The following is a 24,025-nucleotide window of genomic DNA, read 5'->3' on the forward strand; positions in this document are numbered from 1 at the left end:
TCCATATTAAAAATGTCATCCTAGTAGCTAATGTATTTCACATTTAATATATGAATTAGACATTGCAATAAGCAAGTTACATATACATGCTCACATATTCCTATTCATATACAATTTTTATCTATACAACAAATAAGTAGAAAAGTAAGTTTTTGTCCCACAGTTCCAAAGCTAGTAAGTAGCAAATCCAAGATTTTTATCTATGCATTTTGACCCCAAAGAATTGGTTTAACATCCCCCAGAAATGTTATCTTCCAATGTCCACCTAAGCTCTCTATACTTTGTCTAGCTTCTAGCCTATAGGATGAAGGAAGGAAAGTAGGAGCAAGCAATTTTCTTTAAAGGGTGACCCAAAAGTTTTACATACTAGTTCTGTTCAAATTCCGTGTTTTACTAGTCAGTCACATAATTACACTCAGTTGAACAGTAGACTGAGAAATGTTTCTGGGTGCATAGCCACACATCTAACCAAAAAGCAGTGGTTGAGTGGGGATGTGGTTAAGGAGTTTTTTTATTACTAAAAGTAAGAAAGGGAGAATGAATACTGATAGACAATTAATAGTCTCTACTACAGCATCTCATCCAGCAATGAAGACAGGAAGGTGATAACTGGAAGAAAGTAAGGAAAATGTGGAAAATTATCTAAGTAGAAGGAGGTGTCTCTTTTTAGTTATTGGACGTATCCATATTAATCTCATTCACTTGGCAGAAGCTGACACTGGTGAGAAGCTATCACTTGTCACAGTTGGTGAATATGTGCTGGATAATACTCAGATTCTCATTTCCCTTCAAGGCCAATTATATATCCATCTAGAAAGGTGATGTTGAAAAAAATATATATATATACACGCACATATGTATATATGTTAGAATGTAAGTATATACACACACATAATATATAAACATATGTATGCGTAGTTGTGTGTGTGTGTGTGTATATATATATATACATATATATATATATATATACATATATATATATATATATATATGATCAGTTTGGTCTTTGGTATTAACGGCTGGTACTGAATCTGGATCCATAAAGTTTACTTTTAACTATAGTGATTCTGATTCAGATGGCTAGTATTGTTTTTGTCATCTTGCATTGACTTGTTATATGATATAAATAAGGAATATTTGCATTAATTTTTATAACACTTCAGTTAACTTTGTTAACTGATTATACATGATATTTGAGTAAAACTGGATTTATTACATATTTTTTAAATCTCCATCATTGCTAGAAAAAATGAGAAACAGTAACTTATGGGGATAGTCTACATAGGATTAGTTTCCAGCAATTGTGGTGGGATCCGGTTCTTATTAGATCACAGAGCTGATAGGTGGGCATAGAAGTCATAATACAAAGGAAACAGTAGGTCAAGAATCCAAGAGATAAGGCTGGGAGCAGTGGCTCACACCTGTTATCCTAGCACTTTGGGAGGCCAAGGCAGGCAGATCATCTGAGGTCAGGAGTTCGAGACCAGACTGACCAACACGGCAAAACCCCGTCTCTACAAAAACTACAAAAATTAGCTGGGCATTGTGGTGCATGCCTGTAATCCCAGCCACTTGAGAGGCAGAGGCAGGAGAATCACGTGAACCCAGAGGCAGAGGTTGAAGTGAGCGGAGATCGCGACACTGCACTCCAGCCTGGGCGGCAGAGTGAGACTCCATCTCAAAAAAAAAAAAAGAATCCAACAGAAGATAAATTAATTCTGTAAAAATGAAAATATGTTAGAGGTCAAAGCAAGGTAGGATATGTGGTTAGTAGAATAGGATAGAATAGAAGAGAATAATAGAATAGAATAGGCAAGCTAAAACCCAGGTACCTGGTATAAGACTCAAGGAATTTATCAGAAACCATAAAGATAGATTAGAACTGTGAGAACACATATCCTGAATTCAAAACAGAGTTAGAGACATACAGGGAATCATGACTAATTGAATATACATGTTTCACTCCACTCTTGAAGAGACTTCACTGAATTTATATTAAATAGTAAAGAAATATAAAAGGTGTCAGTCAACAGTGCAAGTTGTGGAAAGATGATAGCAGCTTAGAGACATCAACAGAATATGATAAATGACAAGGAGAGGGGCAAGTGATAGCTGATTTAACAATATACCATGGAGATTGTTCTTCAACTGTAGAAAATTCTTAAACTTGATTGAATTGTACACATGAATGGCTGCATAATGTGACATGTAAGTTACACCTCAATAAAGCTGTTATAATCATAAATTTATTATTGAAGCACCATGTGCATACAGGAAATTGCAGAAACAGTATGTTCAACTGCTGAAATTTCCCAGTGTGAACATAACCAATAGCTACCACTGGGATCAGACTATAGAGAATACCTAGAAATTCAACTTGCAAGGGACATGAAGGACCTCTTCAAGGAGAATTGAAAACTACTGCTCAAGGAAATAAGAGAGGACACAAACAAATGAGAAAAAAAAAATCATGCTCATGGATAGGAAGAATCGATATTGTGAAAATGGCCATACTGCCCAAAGTAATTTATAGATTCAATGCTATTCCTATCAAGCTTCCATTGACTTTCTTCACAGAATTAGAAAAAACTACTGTAAATTTCATATGGAACCAAAAATAGCTCATATAGCCAAGACAATCCTAAGCAAAAAGAAAAAAGCTGGGGGCATCATGCTACCTGACTTCAAACTACCACAAGGCTATAGTAACCAAAATAGCATGGTACTGGTACCAAAACAGGTATATAGACCAATGGAACAGAACAGAGACCTCAAAAATAACACCACACACCTACAACCATCTGATCTTCGACAAACCTGACAAAAACAAGCAGTGGTGAAAGTATTCCCTATTTAATAAATGGTGCTGGGAAAACTAGCCATACGCAGAAAACAGAAACTGGACCCCTTCCTTACACACTATACAAAAATTCACTCAAGATAGATTAAAGACTTAAATGTAAAGCCCCAAACCATAAAAACCCTAGAAGAAAACTTAGGCAGCACCATTCAGGACATAGGCATGGGCAAAGACTTCATGACTAAAACACCAAAAGCAATTGCAACAAAAGCCAAAATTGACAAATGGGATCTAATTAAACTGAAGAGCGTCTGCATAGCAAAAGAAACTATCATCAGAGTGAACAGGCAGCCTATGGAATGGGAGAAAAGTTTTGCAATCTATCCATCTGACAAAGGGCTAATATCCAGAATCTATAAGGAACTTAAACAAATTTACAAGAAAAAAAAACATCAAAAAGTGGCCAAAAGATATGAACAGACACTTCTCAAAAGAAGACATTTATGCAGCCAGTGAAGTGGCACAGCACATGTACACCTATGTAACAAACCTGCACGTTCTGCACATGTATCCCAGAACTTGAAGGGAAAATAAAAAAACGAAGGAAAAGAAAATATCAACACCACAGATATCTCCCTTGTGCCCATGCCCAGGCTCTAATTTCTCCTACCGTAAGATATTCACTGAGTTGGTTTTTAAGAGCATTTCTTCCCAGGCTTTGATGTGTCTTTAAATGGAATCATACTACTTAATCTTTTGTACTTGGCCTCTTTTCGTCAGTATTATGTGGATGAACCTCATTATTTGTGAGATTCTTCCATAGTTTCACATGTTACAGCAGCTGGTTCCTTTTCATTGCTATATAGTATTCCATTATATGACTATTCTAACATTTCTTTATCCATATACTATTGATGATTATTTGAATTTTAAAAATAGTGCCACTCTGAATAGTTTGTACATGCGATTTGTATGCATTTCTGATGGCTGTATGTTTTAGATCATTGATTAATAGGTATGCAAATATTCAACTTTAGTAGACCCTGCAAACTAGGTTTACAAAGTGTTTATCCCAGTTTAATCTCTCAGCATGTATGCATATGATACTTCTATTTGTCCCCACAGTTTTGTCAGCACTTGATATAGTAAGTGTCTTTAATTTTAACTTATTCCAGGGATTTTAATTTATTTAATGTATTTTGGTTTTAATTTGTATTTGCCTGAAGACCAGTGAGGTTAAACATTTTCCCATGCTATTAGGCATTTAGATATCCTATTGTGAGAAATGGTTGTTCAAGTTCTGCCCATTTTTCAATTAGACTGTCATTGATTTAGAATAGCTCTTTATTTCTTTATTCTGGAAAAGTATTGCAACTATCTTCTGTCACTTGGTGGCATGATTTCCACTACGATAGTGGAAATGTTTTAATAGAACATTAAACATTTAATAGAACAATAAAACATTTGGACATGTTTTAATAAACGGAAGTTCTTACTTTTTATGTAGGCAAACCTATACATGATTTTTGTTTCTGCTCTGATTTGGCTTCATTTGAGGAATCTATATTCCCAAGCAGTTATAGCTTCTGTAAGATCCTGATGGAAAGTGGAGCTGAATCCTTTGTAATTCATGCATAGTAATTTAGTAATCAGGAGCATCTGCCTGAAATTAGGATGTGTGGGGGCAGTCACTTCAGGCACTTCTTTCAACTTACAAGACCTTTATTTTGCCATTGATGTCAAAAAGAAAATTGCAGTATCTTTTATTTATTGAGTTATTTTGTTTATATTGGAGCTGTTTGCTAGAAATCTAACTAATGTGATCTTATTATAAGCCATCAACAGCTCTGAAAGGTAGGTGTTATCATTATCCACTTTGCAGATAAGGAAACTCAGGCTGACTGAGTGATGTTAGTTTGCTAAAATGGCAGAACTAGTAAGTGGGAGAAGTTCAGTCTGTCTCATTCTAAAGTCATATTTCAAAGCCAAATGCTCTTTAAGATTTTATGTGTGTCGGGAACTTATTTGGGTTTGCTCATTATTAAATATGTTTAATATTATTCACTTTGCCAATATGAAGGTGCATTGAAAAATTCAATTCTCTGTTGCAGATAAAGGAAGACCTAGGTCTAGAAAAATAGCAGAAAGTGGAAGAGGGAAACGATATTCATACAAATTACCTCAAGAATACAACATAGAGACTGTAGTGGTTGCAGACCCAGCAATGGTTTCCTATCATGGAGCAGATGCAGCCAGGAGATTCATTCTAACCATCTTAAATATGGTAGGCAAACTTTAAAGTGCGCTTGGAATTTTTTCAAGAAAACTCTAAGGAAGACATGTGTGAGTATTTATAATGAAATTCTTTAAAATTAACTCATTACTATTCCTTTCTCTTATTGTCATCAGTAAAAAAATACTTAGGTATATAAAATTGATCCATCTCAAAAGCAATATCAAAATAAAAATTCACATCTTGTAAACCCTTGTTAATTTTGATGTGGCAAAGCTCTTTCTATGTTACTCTTTTCTCTCTTTTTTTGGTACTGTTCTTTTCCTTTTTTAAAAAAATGTTTCTAGCCCCATTTTATGTATGTATTTATGTCTGTCTGTATGTATGCATGTATTTATTTATTTATTTATTTTGTTGGTACATAGTAGATGTATATATTTATGGGGTACATAAGATATTTTGATAGAGGTATACATTTGGTGAAATTATCATAAATATTTTAATATATGTTTATATGTGTGGCCCCACAAAAGGACCATAGGTTAATTATGATGTGATATAAAAATGAATGTTGGTAATCCACTGACCTATTATATACGTATGTAAAATTTGATGTCAGATATGATTCTAGTTGATGAGCTAAAATTTTAACCAACTAAATCACAGGTGGCCTACTGGAGTTGATGATTTCTGATTGTAGAAATCCTAGTATCTATCATGTTAGGGATGCTTATTACCAGATTAATCCTTTGACTTAATTGTGTACTCTGTTGGGCAAACCTCATTCAAGGAAGAATCAGAAGGTTGTAGTGAAGAGTGATTCTTCAATGAGAATAAACAGAAATAAATGTTCAAGGCAAATGTCCATTTATAAGTCAATTACCATTTAAGAATGGCTGATGTAAGGATAAATATAGTCCCATTTTTTACTATCTTTGCTATCATTTGGCTGTTTTCCTGGGGAACAGAGTTTTTTTTTTTTTTACACTTTAGATATTTCTGTCCATATTCCGTTACCTCCTGAGCACTCCTCTAAAATGCGATATGTGGTAGATTAACACTGCCTAACAACCAGTCTTTTCTAAGTAGAAATATCTCTGAAAGCATGGGTTTGGTGTGTCAGTTATATATTTTCTAATACAAGTTAAATCAATACTAAGTTTTCTTTTAAATTCAATGTAACAAATAAAAAATTACTTTGCTTTACAAGCTTTTTTTTTTAAAAAGATTTCTCAACTGAATTGAGACGTCTCCATGTATGGGCCTTGAGAAAAATTAAGATGATTTTCAGTTTAATTTTAGGATTTTTATTTTTATTTGTTTTTAGGTATTTAACCTTTTCCAACACAAGAGTCTGGGTGTGCAGGTCAATCTTCGTGTGATAAAGCTTATTCTGCTCCATGAAACTCCAGTAAGAAAGTCTTGAGTTTTTTATTAAATTAAATGGGGGAGAAATTTTGTTCAGAAACTTTTAAGTAAAGGGAATGTTAAGGATGTGCTTAAAAATCCAGAAATATCCACTGAATCACTTAAAGTATACATAAAACTGGCCTTTAGTTTTGGTTAATGCCCCGATCTTATTTAAAAAATAAGATGTTAGTTTCCAAGTATCCTGAAAACAAATCTTAACTTTCCAAAGTATAATTTTAAGAAGTCATTTTAAGTGACAGTTTTATTCTATTATTTAGATGTCTACTTTTAACACTTTTTATTTATTTTAAATGGGAACTATTCTGTGACATCATTTTGATATGCTGCTTAACTGGCACTTTAGAAAATGGTGTTCTACATAGAAAATGTTGTTCTTAAATTGTAGAAACAAGTTATTTAAGTATAAAAGTTCCATATTCTTAATTGAACCTCTTTGCTTTTTCAGAATACCATTAAACAAATTTTGTAATTATTACACCTTCACCAAGTTTTAAGCTTTTAAGCTCAGGGTAAATTAAACCTGCATGTCTTCCAGGTTCTAATTAATGTTATGGTCAGCAGTTTGCTTTAGTAATTCAAGAGTGCCTTTGTTATTGTTGTTGTTGTTGTTGTTGTTTTGTATATACCTAAGAATAATATGCCTTGTGATGAGCGCTGTTCTTTTGCAGGCAGAACTATATATTGGGCATCATGGAGAAAAAATGCTAGAGAGTTTTTGTAAGTGGCAACATGAAGAATTTGGCAAAAAGAATGATATACATTTAGAGATGTCAACAAACTGGGGGGAAGACATGACTTCGGTGGATGCAGCTATACTTATAACAAGGTAAATTTTCCAATGCCAATTAAATGGCATTCCTAATTCAATCACTGCACTGTTGATCCCATTAATCCCTTAATAGATAATGTTTTTATTTCAGATTTCGTGTTTCAAGAGTGATTTTGGCATAATGATGTTAGTCATCTCCCTCAATTCATAATAACTGATTTGTAAACAGCTAAATATTGGATGGCATATTGACAAAAAATTTGGTTAGTTAATTCTAAAAAATGACCCAAAATTTTTGACCTCAAAGGCATAGTCATTGATAACGATAAGCTAAAACTATGGTGAATTTTGTTGTAAGTTCCAAATTATGAACGTAGACTGTATGTTTTTCAGTCATCACCATATAAAGTAACCTAATATGTTAAATTCAGCAATTGAAAAACTTTCTGGCTCCATGTGAGAAACAATTTCAATTAATTCTCTGACTGATTAATTATAAGCTACATTGTGAATGTACTACTAACAAATATTTTTAATATAGCATTAAGTATAATATGTAAATAAATGTAAGTGAAATAATGAGCAACAATATGCTCTACATGATTACTATAATAATTATACATAATTTGTCTTGCTTAAAGCTGGTAAAAATAAGTAATGCATTGTGAACTAGCAATTTAATTTTAGTCATCAAAAGTGTTAGCGTTTCACATCACAGTAGCGTAAATTACACATGATTTTCTGAAACGAAATCATTGAAATCATTGTAGTTTCTTGTAATTAATACTAAAGGCAAATAATTCATAAGGTTGAAAAATCTGTATGCAGGAACACAATTGGACTTCTACTTTCGGCTAAGTAGGTAAAACTGATATTGAGTTTCTGCAACAAGCAATCATAACATTGGAAAATAAGAAGTCACTGCTTTTAGTCATTGGAGAATGAACAGCATAAGACTGCAATTCCTGAAAGAAGGGAAATTTATTATGCAAACATTGCAGTCAACCCAGCTTTTTCCTTGGGAAAAAATTCTTAACTAGCGTAGCAAGCTAGAATCTAGGTAGAGCACAGTGATCCTCTGAGGACACCATAGATAAAAGTCTTAGGCATGGAGAGGTGCCATGAAGTACGTGTGCTGACTGTACGTGAGAACTTGGCAAGGGCTGGTCTGAAGATAAACAGATAGAGGAAACTGCCCCAAATTTACCATAGGATTGCTGCTATGGAGTTCAGAATTTAAAAAGATAAGAGGAATAAGCAAATTCAAAGCACAAGAGTGGAACAATCTTGTGACACCTTATCAACATTTTTAGCCTTAGGGGAGACAGAGCTTGGAGGTTGAATACCACCAATTTACAGAGGCTTGGGTATCATCTTGGATTTTTGATAGATCTCCCCTACCAAAGAATAAAATCAAATTTATCCAAGTGCAGGATGATGAGCCAGTAATTGAACTGCCTCCTAAAACAGCTGTAAGCACTCTTCAGAGGAAGATAACAGAATAGCAAATCTCTAAAAATATATCATCCACAATGTCCAGAGTATAATAAAAATTAGTCAAGCAAAGAAACATGAAAATGTGACCCATGGTCAGGGAAGAATTAGTCAATAGAAACTGACCTCAAGATAGCCTAGATGTTGGATTTAGCAGATTAATGTAGTTGTAATTGGAGTCTCCGAAGGAGAGAGTAAGAATGGGTAAGAAAAATTATTTGAAGACATAATGGCAAAAATTTCTGCAAATTTGATGAAAGGCAACAAATATGGACCTAGGCACATCATAGGAAAATTGCTGAAAACCAAAGAAAAACAGAAAAATTTCCATCAGCCAGTGGGTTGAGTGTTGGGGGGAGCAGAGGGAACATTGAACAGGAGGAACAATGTTCAAATAAATGACTGACTTCACATCCGAAAAACCATAAGTTCAAAAGACAGTGAAACAACATTTCTAATGTATTGAAAGAAAGTAAAATAAAGAAATCCTATCAACCAAAAATACTTATTGAGTTCTTGAGGTACTATCTTAATCTCTGAAAGGGTATCTATTGAAACATATATCTACAACTAATATCACAGCAAAAGGAGAAAACTGAACATTTTCTCCTTACAACTGAAAGCAAGGTAAGGATGTCCCCTCTTACCACTTCTATCCAATATCGTACTGAAGATCATAACCAGTGCAGTAAAGCAGGAAAAAAAAAAAAAAGGAAAAGCATACATATTTGGAATAAAAAGAAAAATGTCTCTTATTCACAGATGATATGAAATGGTACAAAGAATATCTTAAGAAATCTAACAAAAATTTGCTAGAATTTATAACTGGGTTTTCGAGGCCACATCATGTAAAATCAGTTTTCAAAAACCAATTATGTTTATATATACTGGAAGTGAACAATTGGAAAAAATCTTATAGTGACTTCCAAAACCATAAAATACTTAAGAAGAATTTTAGTAAAATATGCGTACAACCTCTAAAATGAGAACTATACAGCACTGTTATGAGAAATTAAATATCTAAATAAAGATTAATTCATTGGAATACTAAATATTATTAAATGTCAGTTTTCTTCAAATTGATTTATAGATTCAATATACTCCCAATGAAATAACCTTTTTAGGCATGTTTTGTAGAAATTGACAAGCTGACTCCAGTACTAATTTGTAAAGGCAGAGGACCTAGAAGAATCAAAACAGTTTTGAAAAATAAGAACAAATTGAGGCCAGGTGTGGTGGCTCACACCTGTAATCCCAGCACTTTGGGTGGCTGAGGTGGGCAGATTGCCTGAGGCCAGGGATTCAAGACCAGCCTGGCCAACATGACAGAATCTCATCTCTACTAAAATTACAAAAATTAGCTGGGCATGGTGGTGCATGCCTGTAGTCCCAGCTACCTGGGAGGCTGAGCCACGAGAATTGCTTGAATCTGGGAGGCAGAAGTTGCAGTGAGCCAAGATTGCGCTACTGCACACCAGCCTGGGCGACTGAGCAAGACTCTGTCTCAAACAAACAAACAAACAAAAAAACCCCAAAATCTTCCCATTCTGTCACAGGAATGAAAATGTTTATATATATATATATGTGTGTGTGTGTATATGAACAAATTGGATGGACTTACACGATATGATTTCAAAACTTACTATAAAGGTTTGGAAATCAAGATAGTATGGTTTTGGCAGAAAGTCATGCAAATCAATGAAGCAAAATAAACGGTCTAGAAATAAACCCAGATATATAGGGTCAATTGATTTTTAATAAAGCTGCCAACATAATTCAGTTATAAAAATAATCTATTCAGCAGATGGTATTAGAATACATCAAATGGTACAAATGGAATATCTGGACACCTTTGCGAAAAAAATGAGTATCAGTCCTATTTAACATGTGTAAAATTAATTCAAAAAGGATCACAGAATTAAACATGAAAACTAAAACTCTATTGTAGTAAAAAAATAAAGAACATCTTCATGAACAAGAGGAGGGCAATGATTTCTTAGATAGGATAAAAAAAAGTACTAATCAAGAAATATTGACAATCATCTGGAATTTTTAAAAATGAAAACCATTTCCCATTCAAAAGATGTTCACATCTTTTGTGAATTTGAGAAAATAGTTTTCATGCATATACTAACAAAGAACTTGTATCCAGAATGTTTACGTGTGTGTGTATATACACATATACAAATACAAAAATATGTTAACCTTTTAAAAATAAGAAGAAGAAATATGAATCTCCAATAAGCATATAAAGAGATACTTAACATCATTAGTACTCAGGAAAATGCAAATTAAATTCACACCCACTTGAAAGGCTTCAGTTATAAAAATTGAAAATACTCAATGATGGTGAGGATATGGAACACTCCTCAGTTGTTGGTGGGATTATAAAATGGTTCAACCACACTGGAAAATGAGTAGTTTCTTATAAAGTTAAACATTTGCTTACCATTTAGCCCACATCTGCTTCTTAGATATTTACTCAAGAAAAATAAAAATGTTATTCACATAAAAAATTGCACTTGAAAATTTATAGAAGCTTTCATAATTTTTTTTCATAATTTTTCATAATTGCCAAAACTTGTAAATAAATTTTCATCTACAGGTGAATGGATGTATTGTGTGATCATACAATTGAATACTCTTCATCAAACTGCTAATAAATGCAACCACATGGATGGATAAATATGAATATCATTATACTGAGGCCGGGTGTGGTGGCTCACGCCTGTAATCCCAGCAATTTGGGAGGCCTAGGCAGGCAGGCAGATCACTTGAGGTCAGGAGTTCAATATCAGCCTTGTCAACATGGTAAAACCCCGTCTCTACCAAAAATACAAAAGTTAGGCAGGCGTGGTGGCTTATGCCTGTAATCTCAGCTACTCGGGAGGCTGAGGCAGGAGAATTGCTTGAACCTGGCAGGTGGAGGTTGCAGTGAGTGGAGATTGCACCACTGCAATCCAGCCTGGACAACAGAGTGAGACTCCACCACAAAAAAAAAAAAATTATACTGAGTGAAAAAGCCAAATTAGAAACTGATCAGAAGATGATTCCACTTATATAGAGTTTGAAAATAGGCAGAATTCATCTGTGGTGTGACAAATGTTCCCACCTTTAGGTGGGAAAACTGACTGCAAAAAGGCAGAAGGAACTTTCTGTAGTGGTGGAAATATTGCATATATTGCTTTGGATACATGTGGGTTTATACATTTGTCAAAATTCACCAATCTTCTCATTTAACTTGTGTGTATTTTATGTAAGTTTTACCATAATAAAGTTGGTTAAGAGTAGTAAATTGGTAGTTTGTATTTCTGTGGGATCGGTGGTGATATCCCCTTTGTCATCTTTTATTGCGTCTATTTGATTCTTCTCTCTTTTCTTCTTCATTAGTCTTGCGAGTGGTCTATCAATTTTGTTGGTCTTTTCAAAAACCCAGCTCCTGGATTCATTGATTTTTTGAAGGGTTTTTTGTGTCTCTATTTCCTTCAGTTCTGCTTTGATCTTAGTTATTTCTTGCCTTCTGCTAGCTTTTGAATGTGTTTGCTCTTGCTTCTCTAGTTCTTTTAATTGTGATGTTAGGGTGTCCATTTTAGATCTTTCCTGCTTTCTCTTGTGGGCATTTAGTGCTGTAAATTTCCCTCTACACACTGCTTTGAATGTGTCCCAGAGATTCTGGTATGTTGTGTCTTTGTTCTCGTTGGTTGCAAAGAACATCTTTATTTCTGCCTTCATTTCGTTATGTACCCAGTAGTAATTCAGGAGCAGGTTGTTCAGTTTCCATTTAGTTGAGCGGTTTTTGAGTGAGTTTCTTAATCCTGAGTTCTAGTTTGATTGCACTGTGGTCTGAGAGACAGTTTGTTATAATTTCTGTTCTTTTATATTTGCTGAGGAGTGCTTTACTTCCCATTTGTGGTCAATTTTGGAATAGGTGTGGTGTGGTGCTGAAAAGAATGTATATTCTGTTGACTTGGGGTGGAGAGTTCTGTAGATGTCTATTAGGTCTGCTTGGTATAGAGCTGAGTCCAATTCCTGGATATCCTTGTTAACTACCTGTCTCATTGATCTGTCTAATGTTGACAGTGGGGTGTTAAAGTCTCCCATTATTAATGTGTGGGAGTCTAAGTCTCTTTGTAGGTCACTAAGGACGTGCTTTATGAATCTGGGTGCTCCTGTATTGGGTAAACACCTCTACGCAAATAAACTAGAAAATCTAGAAGAAATGGATAAATTCCTCGACGCATACACTCTCCCAAGACTAAACCAGGAATAAGTTGAATCTCTGAATAGACCAATAACAGGATCTGAAATTGAGGCAATAATTAATAGCTTACCAACCAAAAAAATCCAGGACCAGAAGGATTCACAGCCGAATTCTACCAGAGGTACAAGGAGGAGCTGGTACCATTCCTTCTGAAACTATTCCAATCAATAGAAAAAGGGGGAATCCTCCCTAACTCATTTTATGAGGCCAGCATCATCCTGATACCAAATCCTGGCAGAGACACAACAAAAAAAGAGAATGTTAGACCAATATCCTTGATGAACATTGATGCAGAAATCCTCAGTAAAATACTGGCAAACCGAATCCAGCAGCAAATCAAAAAGCTTATCCACCATGATCAAGTGGGCTTCATCCCTGAGATGCAAGGCTTCTTCAACATATGAAAATCAATAAACGTAATCCAGCATATAAACAGAACCAAAGACAAAAACCACATGATTATCTCAATAGATGCAGAAAAGGCCTTTGACAAAATTCAACAACCTTTATGCTAAAAACTCTTAATAAATTAGGTATTCATGGGGCGTATATCAAAATAATAAGAGCTATCTATGACAAATCCACAGCGAATATCATACTGAATGGACAAAAACTGGAAGCATTCCCTTTGAAAACTGGCACAAGACAGGGATGCCCTCTCTCACCACTCCTATTCAACATAGTGTTGGAAGTTCTGGCCAGGGCAGTCAGGCAGGAGAAGGAAATAAAGGGCATTCATTTAGGAAAAGAGGAAGTCAAATTGTCCCTGTTTGCAGATGACATGATTGTATATCTAGAAAACCCCATCATCTCAGCCCAAAATCTCCTTAAGCTGATAAACAACTTCAGCAAATTCTCAGGATACAAAATCAATGTGCAAAAATCACAAGCATTCTTATACACCAATAACAGACAAACAGCCAAATCATGAGTGAACTCCCATTCACAATTGCTTGAAAGAGAATAAAATACCTAGGAATCCAACTTACAAGGGATGTGAAGGACCTCTTCAAGGAGAACTAAAAACCACTGCTCAATGAAATAAAAGAGAATACAAATGGAAGAACATTCCATGCTCATGGGTAGGAAGAATCAGTATCGTGAAAATGGCCATACTGCCCAAGGTAATTTAGAGATTCAATGCCATCCCCATCAAGCTACCAATGACTTTCTTCACAGAATTGGAAAAAACTATTTTAAAGTTCATAGGGAACCAAAAAAGAGCCCGCATTGCCAAGTCAATCCTAAGCCAAAAGAACAAAGCTGGAGGCATCACGCTACCTGACTTCAAACTATACTACAAGGCTACAGTAACCAAAACAGTATGGTATTGGTACCGAAACAGAGATATAGACCAATGGAACAGAACAGAGCCCTCAGAAGTAATGCCGCATATCTACAACTATATGATCTTTGACAAACCTGACAAAGACAAGCAATGGGGAAAGGATTCCCTATTTAATAAACGGTGCTGGGAAAACTGGCTAGCCATATGTAGAAAGCTGAAACTGGATCCCTTCCTTTCACCTTATACAAAAATTAATTCAAGATGGATTAAAGGCTTACATGTTAGACCTAAAACCATAAAAACCCTAGAAGAAAACCTAGGCAATACCATTCAGGACACAGGCATGGGCAAGGACTTCATGTCTAAAACACCAAAAGCAATGGCAACAAAAGCCAAAATGGACAAATGGCATCTAATTAAACTAAAGAGCTTCTGCACAGCAAAAGAAACTACCTTCAGAGTAAACAGGCAACCTACAAAATGGGAGAAAATTTTTGCCACCTACTCATCTGACAAAGGGCTAATATCCAGAATCTACAATGAACTCAAACAAATTTACAAGAAAAAGGCCTTTGACAAAATTCAACAACCCTTCATGCTAAAAACTCTCAATAAATTAGGTATTGATGGGACGTATCTCAAAATAATAAGAGCTATCTATGACAAACCCACAGCCAGTATCATACTGAATGGGCAAAAACTGGAAGCATTCCCCTTGAAAACTGGCACAAGACAGTGATGCCCTCTCTCACCACTCCTATTCAACATAGTGTTGGAAGTTCTGGCCAGGGTAATCAGGCAGGAAAAGGAAATAAAGGGTATTCAATTAGGAAAAGAGGAAGTCAAATTGTCCCTGTTTGCAGACGACATGATTGTATATCTAGAAAACCCCATTGTCTCAGCCCAAAATCTCCTTAAGCTGATAAGCAACTTCAGCCAAGTCTCAGGATACAAAATCAATGTACAAAAATCACAAGCATTCTTATACACCAATAACAGACAAACAGAGAGCCAAATCATGACTGAACTCCCATTCACAATTGCTTCAAAGAGATAAAATACTTAGGAATTCAACCTAAAAGGGACGTGAAGGACCTCTTCAAGGAGAATTACAAACCACTGCTCAATGAAATAAAAGAGAATACAAACAAATGGAAGAACATCCCATGCTCCTAGGTAGGAAGAATCAATATCGTGAAAATGACCGTACTGCCCAAGGTAATTTATAGATCAATGCCATCCCCATCATGCTACCAATGACTTTCTTCACAGCATTGGAAAAAACTACTTTCAAGTTCATATGGAACCAAAAAAGAGCCCGCATCGCCAAGTCAATCCTAAGTGAAAAGAACAAAGCTGGAGGCATCACACTACCTGACTTCAAACTATACTACAAGGCTACAGTAAACAAAACAGCATGGTACTGGTACCAAAACAGAGATATAGATCAACGGAACAGAACAGAGCCCTCAGAAATAAGGCTGCATAGCTACAACTGTCTGATGTTTGACAAACCTGAGAAAAACAATCAATGGGGAAAAGATTCCCTATTTAATAAATGGTGCTGGGAAAACTGGCTAGCCATATGTAGAAAGCTGAAACTGGATCCCTTCCTTACACCTTATACAAAAATTAATTCAAGATGGATTAAAGACTTAAACGTTAGACCTGAAACCATAAAAACCCTAGAAGAAAACCTAGGCAATACCATTCAGGACATAGGCATGGGCAAGGACTTCATGTCTAAAACACCAAAAGCAATGGCAACAAAAGCCAAAATTGACAAATGGGATCTAATTAAACTAAAGAGCTTCTGCACATCAAAAGAAACTACCATCGGAATGAACAGGCAACCTACACAATGGGAGAAACTTTTTGCAACCTACTCATCTGACAAACGGCTAATATCCAGAATCTACAATGAACTCCAACAGATTTACAAGAAAAAAACAAACAACCCCATCAAAAAGTGGGCAAAGTATATGAACAGACACTTCTCAAAAGAAGACATTTATGCAGCCAAAAGACACATGAAAAAATGCTCATCATCACTGGCCATCAGAAAAATGCAAATCAAAACCACAATGAGATACCATCTCACACCAGTTAGAATGGCAATCATTAAAGAGTCAGGAAACAAAAGGTGCTGGAGAGGATGTGGAGAAATAGAAACACTTTTACACTGTTGGTGGGAGTGTAAACTAGATCAACCATTGTGGAAGTCAGTGTGGCGATTCCTCAGGGATCTAGAACTAGAAATAACATTTGAACCAGCCTTCCCATTACTGGGTATATACCCAAAGGACTATAAATCATGCTGCTATAAAGACACATGCACATGTATGTTTATTGCGGCACTATTCACAATAGCAAAGACTTGGAACCAACCCAGATGTCCAACAATGACAGACTGGATTAAGAAAATGTGGCACATATACACATGGAATACTATGCAGCCATAAAAAATGAAGAGTTCATGTCCTTTGTAGGCACATGGATGAAATTGGAAATCATCATTCTCAGTAAACTATCACAAGGACAAAAACCAAACACTGCATGTTCTCACTCATAGGTGGGAATTGAACAATGAGAACACATGGACACAGGAAGGGGAACATCACACTCTGGGGACTGTTGTAGGGTGGCGGGACGGGGGAGGGATAGCATTAGGAGATATACCTAATGCTAAATGACGAGTTAATGGGTGCAGCACACCAGCATGGCACATGTATACATATGTAACTAAGCTGCACATTGTGCACATATACCCTAAAACTTAAAGTATAAGAATAATTTTTAAAAAAAGAAAAAAGAAAAAAACAACCCCATCAAAAAGTGGGTGAAGGATATTAACAGACACTTCTCAAAAGAAGACATTTATGCAGCCAACAGACACATGAAAAAATGCTCATCATCGCTGGCCATCAGAGAAATGCAAATCAAAACCACAATGAGATACCATCTCACACCAGTTAGAATGGCAATCATTAAAAGGTCAGGAAACAACAGGTGCTGGAGAGGATGTGGAGAAATAGGAACATGTTTACATTGTTGGTGGGACTGTAAACTAGTTCAACCATTGTGGAAGTCGGTGTTGCGATTCCTCAGGGATCTAGAATTAGAAATACCATTTGACCCAGCCTTCCCATTACTGGGTATATACCCAAAGGATTTTAAATCATGCTGCTATAAAGACACATGCACACGTATGTTTATTGCGGCACTATTCACAATAGCAAAGACTTGGAACCAACCCAAATGTCCAACAATGATAGACTGGATTAAGAAAATGTGGCACATATACACCCTGGAATACTATGCAGCCATAAAAAATGATGAGTTCATGTCCTTTGTAGGGACATGGATGAAGCTGGAAACCATCATTCTCAGCAAACTATGGCAAGGACAAAAAACCAAACACCGCATGTTCTCACTCATAGGTGGGAATTGAACAAGGAGAACACATGGACACAGGAAGGGGAACATCACACACTGGGGCCTGTTGTGGGATGGGGGAACGGGGGAGGGATAGCATTAGGAGATATACCTAATACCAAATGACGAGTTAATGGGTACAGCACACCAACATGGCACATGTATATGTATACAAACCTGCACGTTGTGCACATGTACCCTAAAACTTAAAGTATAATAATAATAATAATAATAATAATAAATTCACAAAAAAAAAGAAAAAAAAGAGTAGTAAATTGAAGTTGGTAGAAGGGATGGAAAGATTTGCATGGATGGAGAGGGGACTTATGGTTATAAGGTTTGAGGTGAGTCTAGGTTAAACATTTGCATTGGTCAAGTCTTTCTTCCTTCTTAACAGTAATAGATTTGAGAAATATTGCTTCTGAGACTAAAGAAGATGATAATCATAATTTGATTACTGATTTATACTTTTCTCTTATTACAAATGCAATATATATTACAGAAAACTGATAAGTACAAGAATAAAGATAAAAATTAGCTTATAGTTCCACTACACAGGAAAAAGTATAGTTAACATTTTAAAGTATATTTCATCAGTGGTATTTCTTATGTATGCATATAATTAAATAGATGGAGTTACATTATTGGGATCATAGTCTACATACAAGTTTTGTTTCTCACCAACAAAATATATTGTGGCATTGATTTTATTCCTTATTTCCAATGCCATTTTTTCTTTCAAAACTCTAAAAAAAGCTTTAGAATTTTCTGCATCCAATTTTTTTAGTGTTAAAAACCTTAAAACTAGCATGTTGAACTGACCACTCTTCATTATTGCCTCCCTTGTTGCTAGCTTTCCCTAGCGATGCAACACAAGAATTCTATTAAAAGGAAAAGAAGAAAGCATAGTGTGATATATTTCATATATACAAAGAGCATAAAGAATAATATAATTAACAACTGCCTGTTTACCCCTCCACTTAGGAAACAGAATGTTATCTATGTTGTTGAAGTCATCTTACATACTGTTTTATAATCCATATTTTCCCTTAAAAGTCTGTTTCAAACAATTGCTTATTTTTGTATACTTTTCTTGGAAATGTAGCCTAATATGGTTTTATTTTCCAAGTAATGCATATTCTCATGGCAAAAGTTTAAATATAACTTTTAAATATATTGTCATATTATAAGCATATTCTTATGGTAAAAGTAAAAGAAACACCTTAGTGTTTACATAGTAAATTAACTTTTACCAACTTCTCCCGCTCTCCAACCCTAAGGTAATCAATGTTAAGAGTTGGTGTGTATGTAAAGAACATTGTTTCATGCTATACACAGTTTTCTCTATTTGTTTGCTTTTTCACTTTACGATTATGTCTGGCAAGTATTTTTATGTTATTTATTGTGGGAGGCAGAATAATGTCCCTCCTCCCCAAATATTCACGTTCTAATCTCCAGAACCAGTGAATATGCCATCTTACATGGCAAGGGGACTTTGCAAATGTGATTAAGGATCTTGAGATGGGCACATTATCCTGGCATATTTGAGTGGTTCAATGTAATCACAAGAGTCCTAAAATAAGGAAGAGGGAGGCAGAAGTTCAAAGTCAGAGAAGGACTGGAAGATGCTATAAACCCAGTTTTGAAGACAGAAAAACAGGTCAAAAGCCAAAGAATGCCAGCAATGTCTAGAAGCTGGAAAAGGCCAGGACATAGATTATACCCTAGTGCCTCTAGAAGGAATGCAGCTCTATGGCACTTTTATTTTGTTCCATTAAGACCTGCACTTGACTTCTGACGAGATAACAAATTTGTGTTGTTTTAAGCCACTAAGTTCATGGTAATCTGTTATAGCAGCAATCGGAAACTGATGCATTCCTATATCGGTCTGCATCATTTGTGAGGGGGAGCTGACATACTATATATCAAATAAAAGTATCCTAATTTATTCAACTACTTATCTGTTTATAGAACTTTCTAATTTTTTGCTGTTAGAGAAAATGTTCTATAAATATGTTTATATATGGTTGTAAACATGTGCTGTAATAGTATTTATTTAGGGTAGATTAAAAAGTACTTGCTCTGTCAAAGGGTACACATATATAAAATACTGATGAATACTGGCAAACTGTTCTCCCTTTACTCACTTGTGGGACAAGGCTTCTGTGGAGGATCACCCTTTCTCCATATTTGTTTCCAGTGCCATAATAGTGAAAAATCACCCCACTAAAGAGAATATTTTATTCCTAAGTGACCTAGTACCATTTGGTTAATAAAGATTAAATGAGTGCTTCATGTAGTTAAGGAAAAAATATCCCTTTCTAGTTAGGGTAAAGATGATCAGCTATTTAGCTTTGTAAGAAAGCTGTGAAAAATAGAATAACATAGGAAAAAATGTTAATCTCCCTGGATTGCATGTTATTATCCATATTTGGCAGAGTAAACTCAGAACCAGGCTCAGTTTCTAGTAAATGCTCATCATAGATAACTAGTAAATGTTGGGGGTTATGTGCATACATTAATAGGAAGAAATTTTAGCTCAGGGATCAAGTTTGGTCTCAGCTAAAATGCATAATGCTTCTACAAATCCAAACCTATCTGAGGTCATATATTTTTCAAATTGTCCTGTGCAGTACAATAAAGTAAATAGTTTAAAGCTGACCTAGTTATGCTTCTGGGTTCATAGTAACAAAAACACAAAACATGTTCTCTTAACTCTCAACTCTATGATTTCTTAGTGCAATTTTCACATTTCTTATTGAAATCATGGAGAAGGCATATATCTTTATGCCCTTTGAAAATACTCTTTAAAATTCAATTTTATTAATGATAGCTTTGCCTTTCCTATTTGCAGAAATGCTTTTGGTTTACGTATAATACATGTGAAAGTTAGTTTCAAACTAATGCCATTGGCAAGTAAGAGAAAATTTAATAAAACATAGAAATTGCAAAAATAACTTGATTTAATACAAATTACAGAATAATTTTTGAATGAATCATTTATAGGTATATCCCCAGGCACTATTAAACTCTACAGTGAGACTTATTCTCAGATGCATCTTCATTCTTGGAAATTAAAGGCTACATTTCATTTTTTTCAACATAAATCAGAACTTAGGCAAAATTTATTGGCCTTCCCAGTTGCCAAAGTCTAACAGTGTCATTTCTATAAACTCACATAATGAAACTCTGTGATGCAGACTTCGGGTGCACGGTCTACATGAGCCAAAAATGAGAGAATTTGAATCCACACGATCAAAGGTCTAGTCAGCAAATAATCTCTATCCCCATCCCATAAAATAAATATTTGAATATTTTGAATTAGGAATACATTACTTTGGTCTTCTGCAAAGAAGTTGATTATTGGAGAACTGAAGATTAAGAATTATCATCTGATCTTTGGTTTATAATGCTGCTGACAATTTATTCTTCAATTTTAGTGAGAGGTACTTCTAGCGTTTCTGGATGAAATAACTAGATTTTTTTTTCTTTTTTTTTTTTTTGTAATGTGCTTTTTTCATTTGTTTGCTAAGTGAACAGAAATTGGCTATGTGGTGGACTCTAAATGCCCTTGACAATAAGCAGTGCATTTGTCATAGTTTTATCGTGTTGTTTAGTTACAGATGAAGTCCCATGATTCACATTATGTAAATCAAATAGTCATGTTGCAGGCTCATGCATCATGATATGATGTATTATATATTTAGAAAAATCACCCCAAATCCCTTTCCCCCTACATCTGAGTGATTCTTGACCCTAAGGTGAAGATTTGATTTTATGTGGTTCTTTAATTTTTTGCATTGCCATTTTATTCAGTATCATCTGTTTTGGGTGTTTCTTTCTCCATTTGTTTGCTGGCAAAGGCAATTGAATAATAGAATTATTCATTATTTAATATAACTCCCCAGACTTCTTTCTCACTGCTCCTGAGACCCTTATCACATTACAGAGGTGATATGTTTTATCCACTTCTGTGCCTTTCAAGTAGAAGCCTATTTTATTTATCTCTGTTGTGTCCTTCCCCTTATTTAGTACATGGCATATTAGAGACACTTAATGTATCCCACAATATTCAGTTGTATAGGCCGTACACTACACAACAGTAGAGGGAGCCATTTATGTTGTGTATTATAAATGTGTCCATAGAATTATGCAGTATACAACTTCTACCACCAGGCATGGTGTTCTCGTAAATATTTGATTTCTATAGTTTCCTATGTAGAGAAATGATATTTTGTCATTTATTTATAATAATAATGCTAGAAAACCTTTCCATTCATCTTCATCTATAGTTATATTGAGACTCTGAATATGTTTTGCTGCCAGCAGAAATTATTTTCCTTTATCATTAGGATATTATTTGTTTTGAGCCACAGAGATCAACTTTGCCTAAGTTGAGCAACAGAAGAAATAGTTGGCTTATTTTGATTCGATATTCTCAGAATCAAAGGAAGAACTGAAGAATCAGGCGTCAGGAAAGATAGCAAAGAGGAACGCTCTAGGCATCTCATCTACTGAGTTTGGATGATTCAGAGCCATTCATATTTTACTATATTATCTCTTTTCCATCCTCTGAGAACATGGGTTTCAATGTGGGGGGATAATCCTATGATTGGAAGCTGATGACTAGAATACACTGAAACACACTGACCAGAAAATATGATGCAATAGAAGGTGATTTCCCAGTGGAAAGATGCTAGGGACTAGAGTTGGGGAAGGATAGGATTTACCTCAGGACTATGAAGGAACCATTTGGCTTCGCAAAAACCTTCCATTATAACCCTGGGAATAAATGTTCTGATTGAGAGCAGCCTTGTCTTGCCCAGACTTACAAGGTTTCCTGTTTTGTATCTTGTATATTGAAGGGGATGGTGACTGCTTGGAAAAACTAGTTGCATGCTGCTTACCATGGGAAAAGTTTAGGGTAGGACAGCTATAGTGATTATGTTTTATGAGATAAAATTTGGATGTATCTTCCCTCATTTATCTAGAGTTTTCCTTCTAATTTTGGTACATATTTTCAGAAAGATATATATATTTACAATAAAAGTTATAAATATTAAAACTCCCAATACTGACAATCAAATTATTTACTTCATCAAAATTTATTTGCTTTCTTTCCTATTTACTTTTTAATAATTTACCAAAAAATGCATCTACTTTTCAACATCCATTCTGTTGGGTCAGTAGACTTTTAAGGAGTATGGAAGCAACCTGATAGGATTATATCATCTATATACAAAAGAAGTGAAGATTAGTGTACCAAGTGCTAACAGCCATCTTTAAATTATCAAGAATGGATTAACTAGTTTTTTGTTTTTTGTTTTTTTTAATTTAAGAAGGAGTTTTGCTCTTGTTGCCCAGGCTGGAGTGCAATGGCATGATCTTGGCTCACCACAACCTCCGCCTCCCGGGTTCAAGTGATTCTCCTGCCTTAGCCTCTTCAGTAGCTGGGATTACAGGGATGCGCCACCACACCTGGCTAATTTTTTGTATTTTTTTTTTTAGTAGAGACGGGGTTTCTCCATGTTGGTCAGGCTGGTCTCGAACTCCCGACCTCAGTGATTCACACGCCTCGGCCTCCCAAAGTGCTGGAATTACACGCATGAGCCACTGCACCCAGCCTGGATTAACTAGTTTTTGGATTTACTAGAATACAAAAATAATAGCATATTTGAGAAAAACACTAAAATTTGTACAAACTGGTAAAAACATGTTATACTGTTTCTGTTGTCTGGAAATATACAGTAATCAGTAGACAGCACAGTGTAACATTACATTATGTCTACTGTGTTTTAGGGAAAACCTGCTCCCTTGCCAGTATAATGAGGTGAGCTTTGCAGTGGGCAGCAGGCCCTCTTTAGAGCAAAGTTTCCTCTGGATCCATTATAAAGGCAAACAGAGGTAGGGGAAACATGGCCACTAAAACAAACTAAAGCCAAGTATTTGAGGGTGGAGTTAATTAAGTAAGGAAAGAGAGAAGGGATAACATGCAAGCGGGCCTGAGTCTTTGCCTTGCTTAAGTCCTAATGAAATACTGGAGAAGTGTTCTCAGCTAAGAGAACCACAGGAATAATACATCTTCCACTGATACTTCATGAAGCAATTCATGTGATAACCTATCATACTTGGATTATTTTTGTTACTTATAACTAGAGAATGGTAAATGTATTCCTAAATTTTGGGTGTGATTTAAATGAATTAAGTTTATATTAAGTTCATTTTGTGCCTTGTATTGAAAAGATATTATTTAAGGTTATGTTTTATCTTCTCTCTTTTAGCTCTACCTTTTCCACATTACTCTCATAATTGAG

The 24,025-nt window shown here is 35.2% G+C and overlaps 1 protein-coding gene across 3 annotated transcripts in view; it reads left to right on the top strand.

Annotated features, from left to right (window-relative positions):
• Positions 1–24,025, top strand: part of ADAMTS19 (ADAM metallopeptidase with thrombospondin type 1 motif 19) — a 280,545-nt gene that overhangs the window by 61,882 nt on the left and 194,638 nt on the right. For all 3 annotated transcript variants that reach the window (XM_014344971.5, XM_024928919.4, XM_024928920.4), the window contains 3 exons: positions 4,912–5,084; positions 6,361–6,444; positions 7,133–7,290. In XM_014344971.5, the coding sequence (XP_014200457.4) occupies positions 4,912–5,084; positions 6,361–6,444; positions 7,133–7,290 (415 nt within the window). The remainder of the gene's footprint in view (positions 1–4,911; positions 5,085–6,360; positions 6,445–7,132; positions 7,291–24,025) is intronic.

This window comes from Pan paniscus, chromosome 4 (assembly GCF_029289425.2).
Source record: "Pan paniscus chromosome 4, NHGRI_mPanPan1-v2.0_pri, whole genome shotgun sequence".
Classification (NCBI taxonomy): domain Eukaryota; kingdom Metazoa; phylum Chordata; class Mammalia; order Primates; family Hominidae; genus Pan; species Pan paniscus.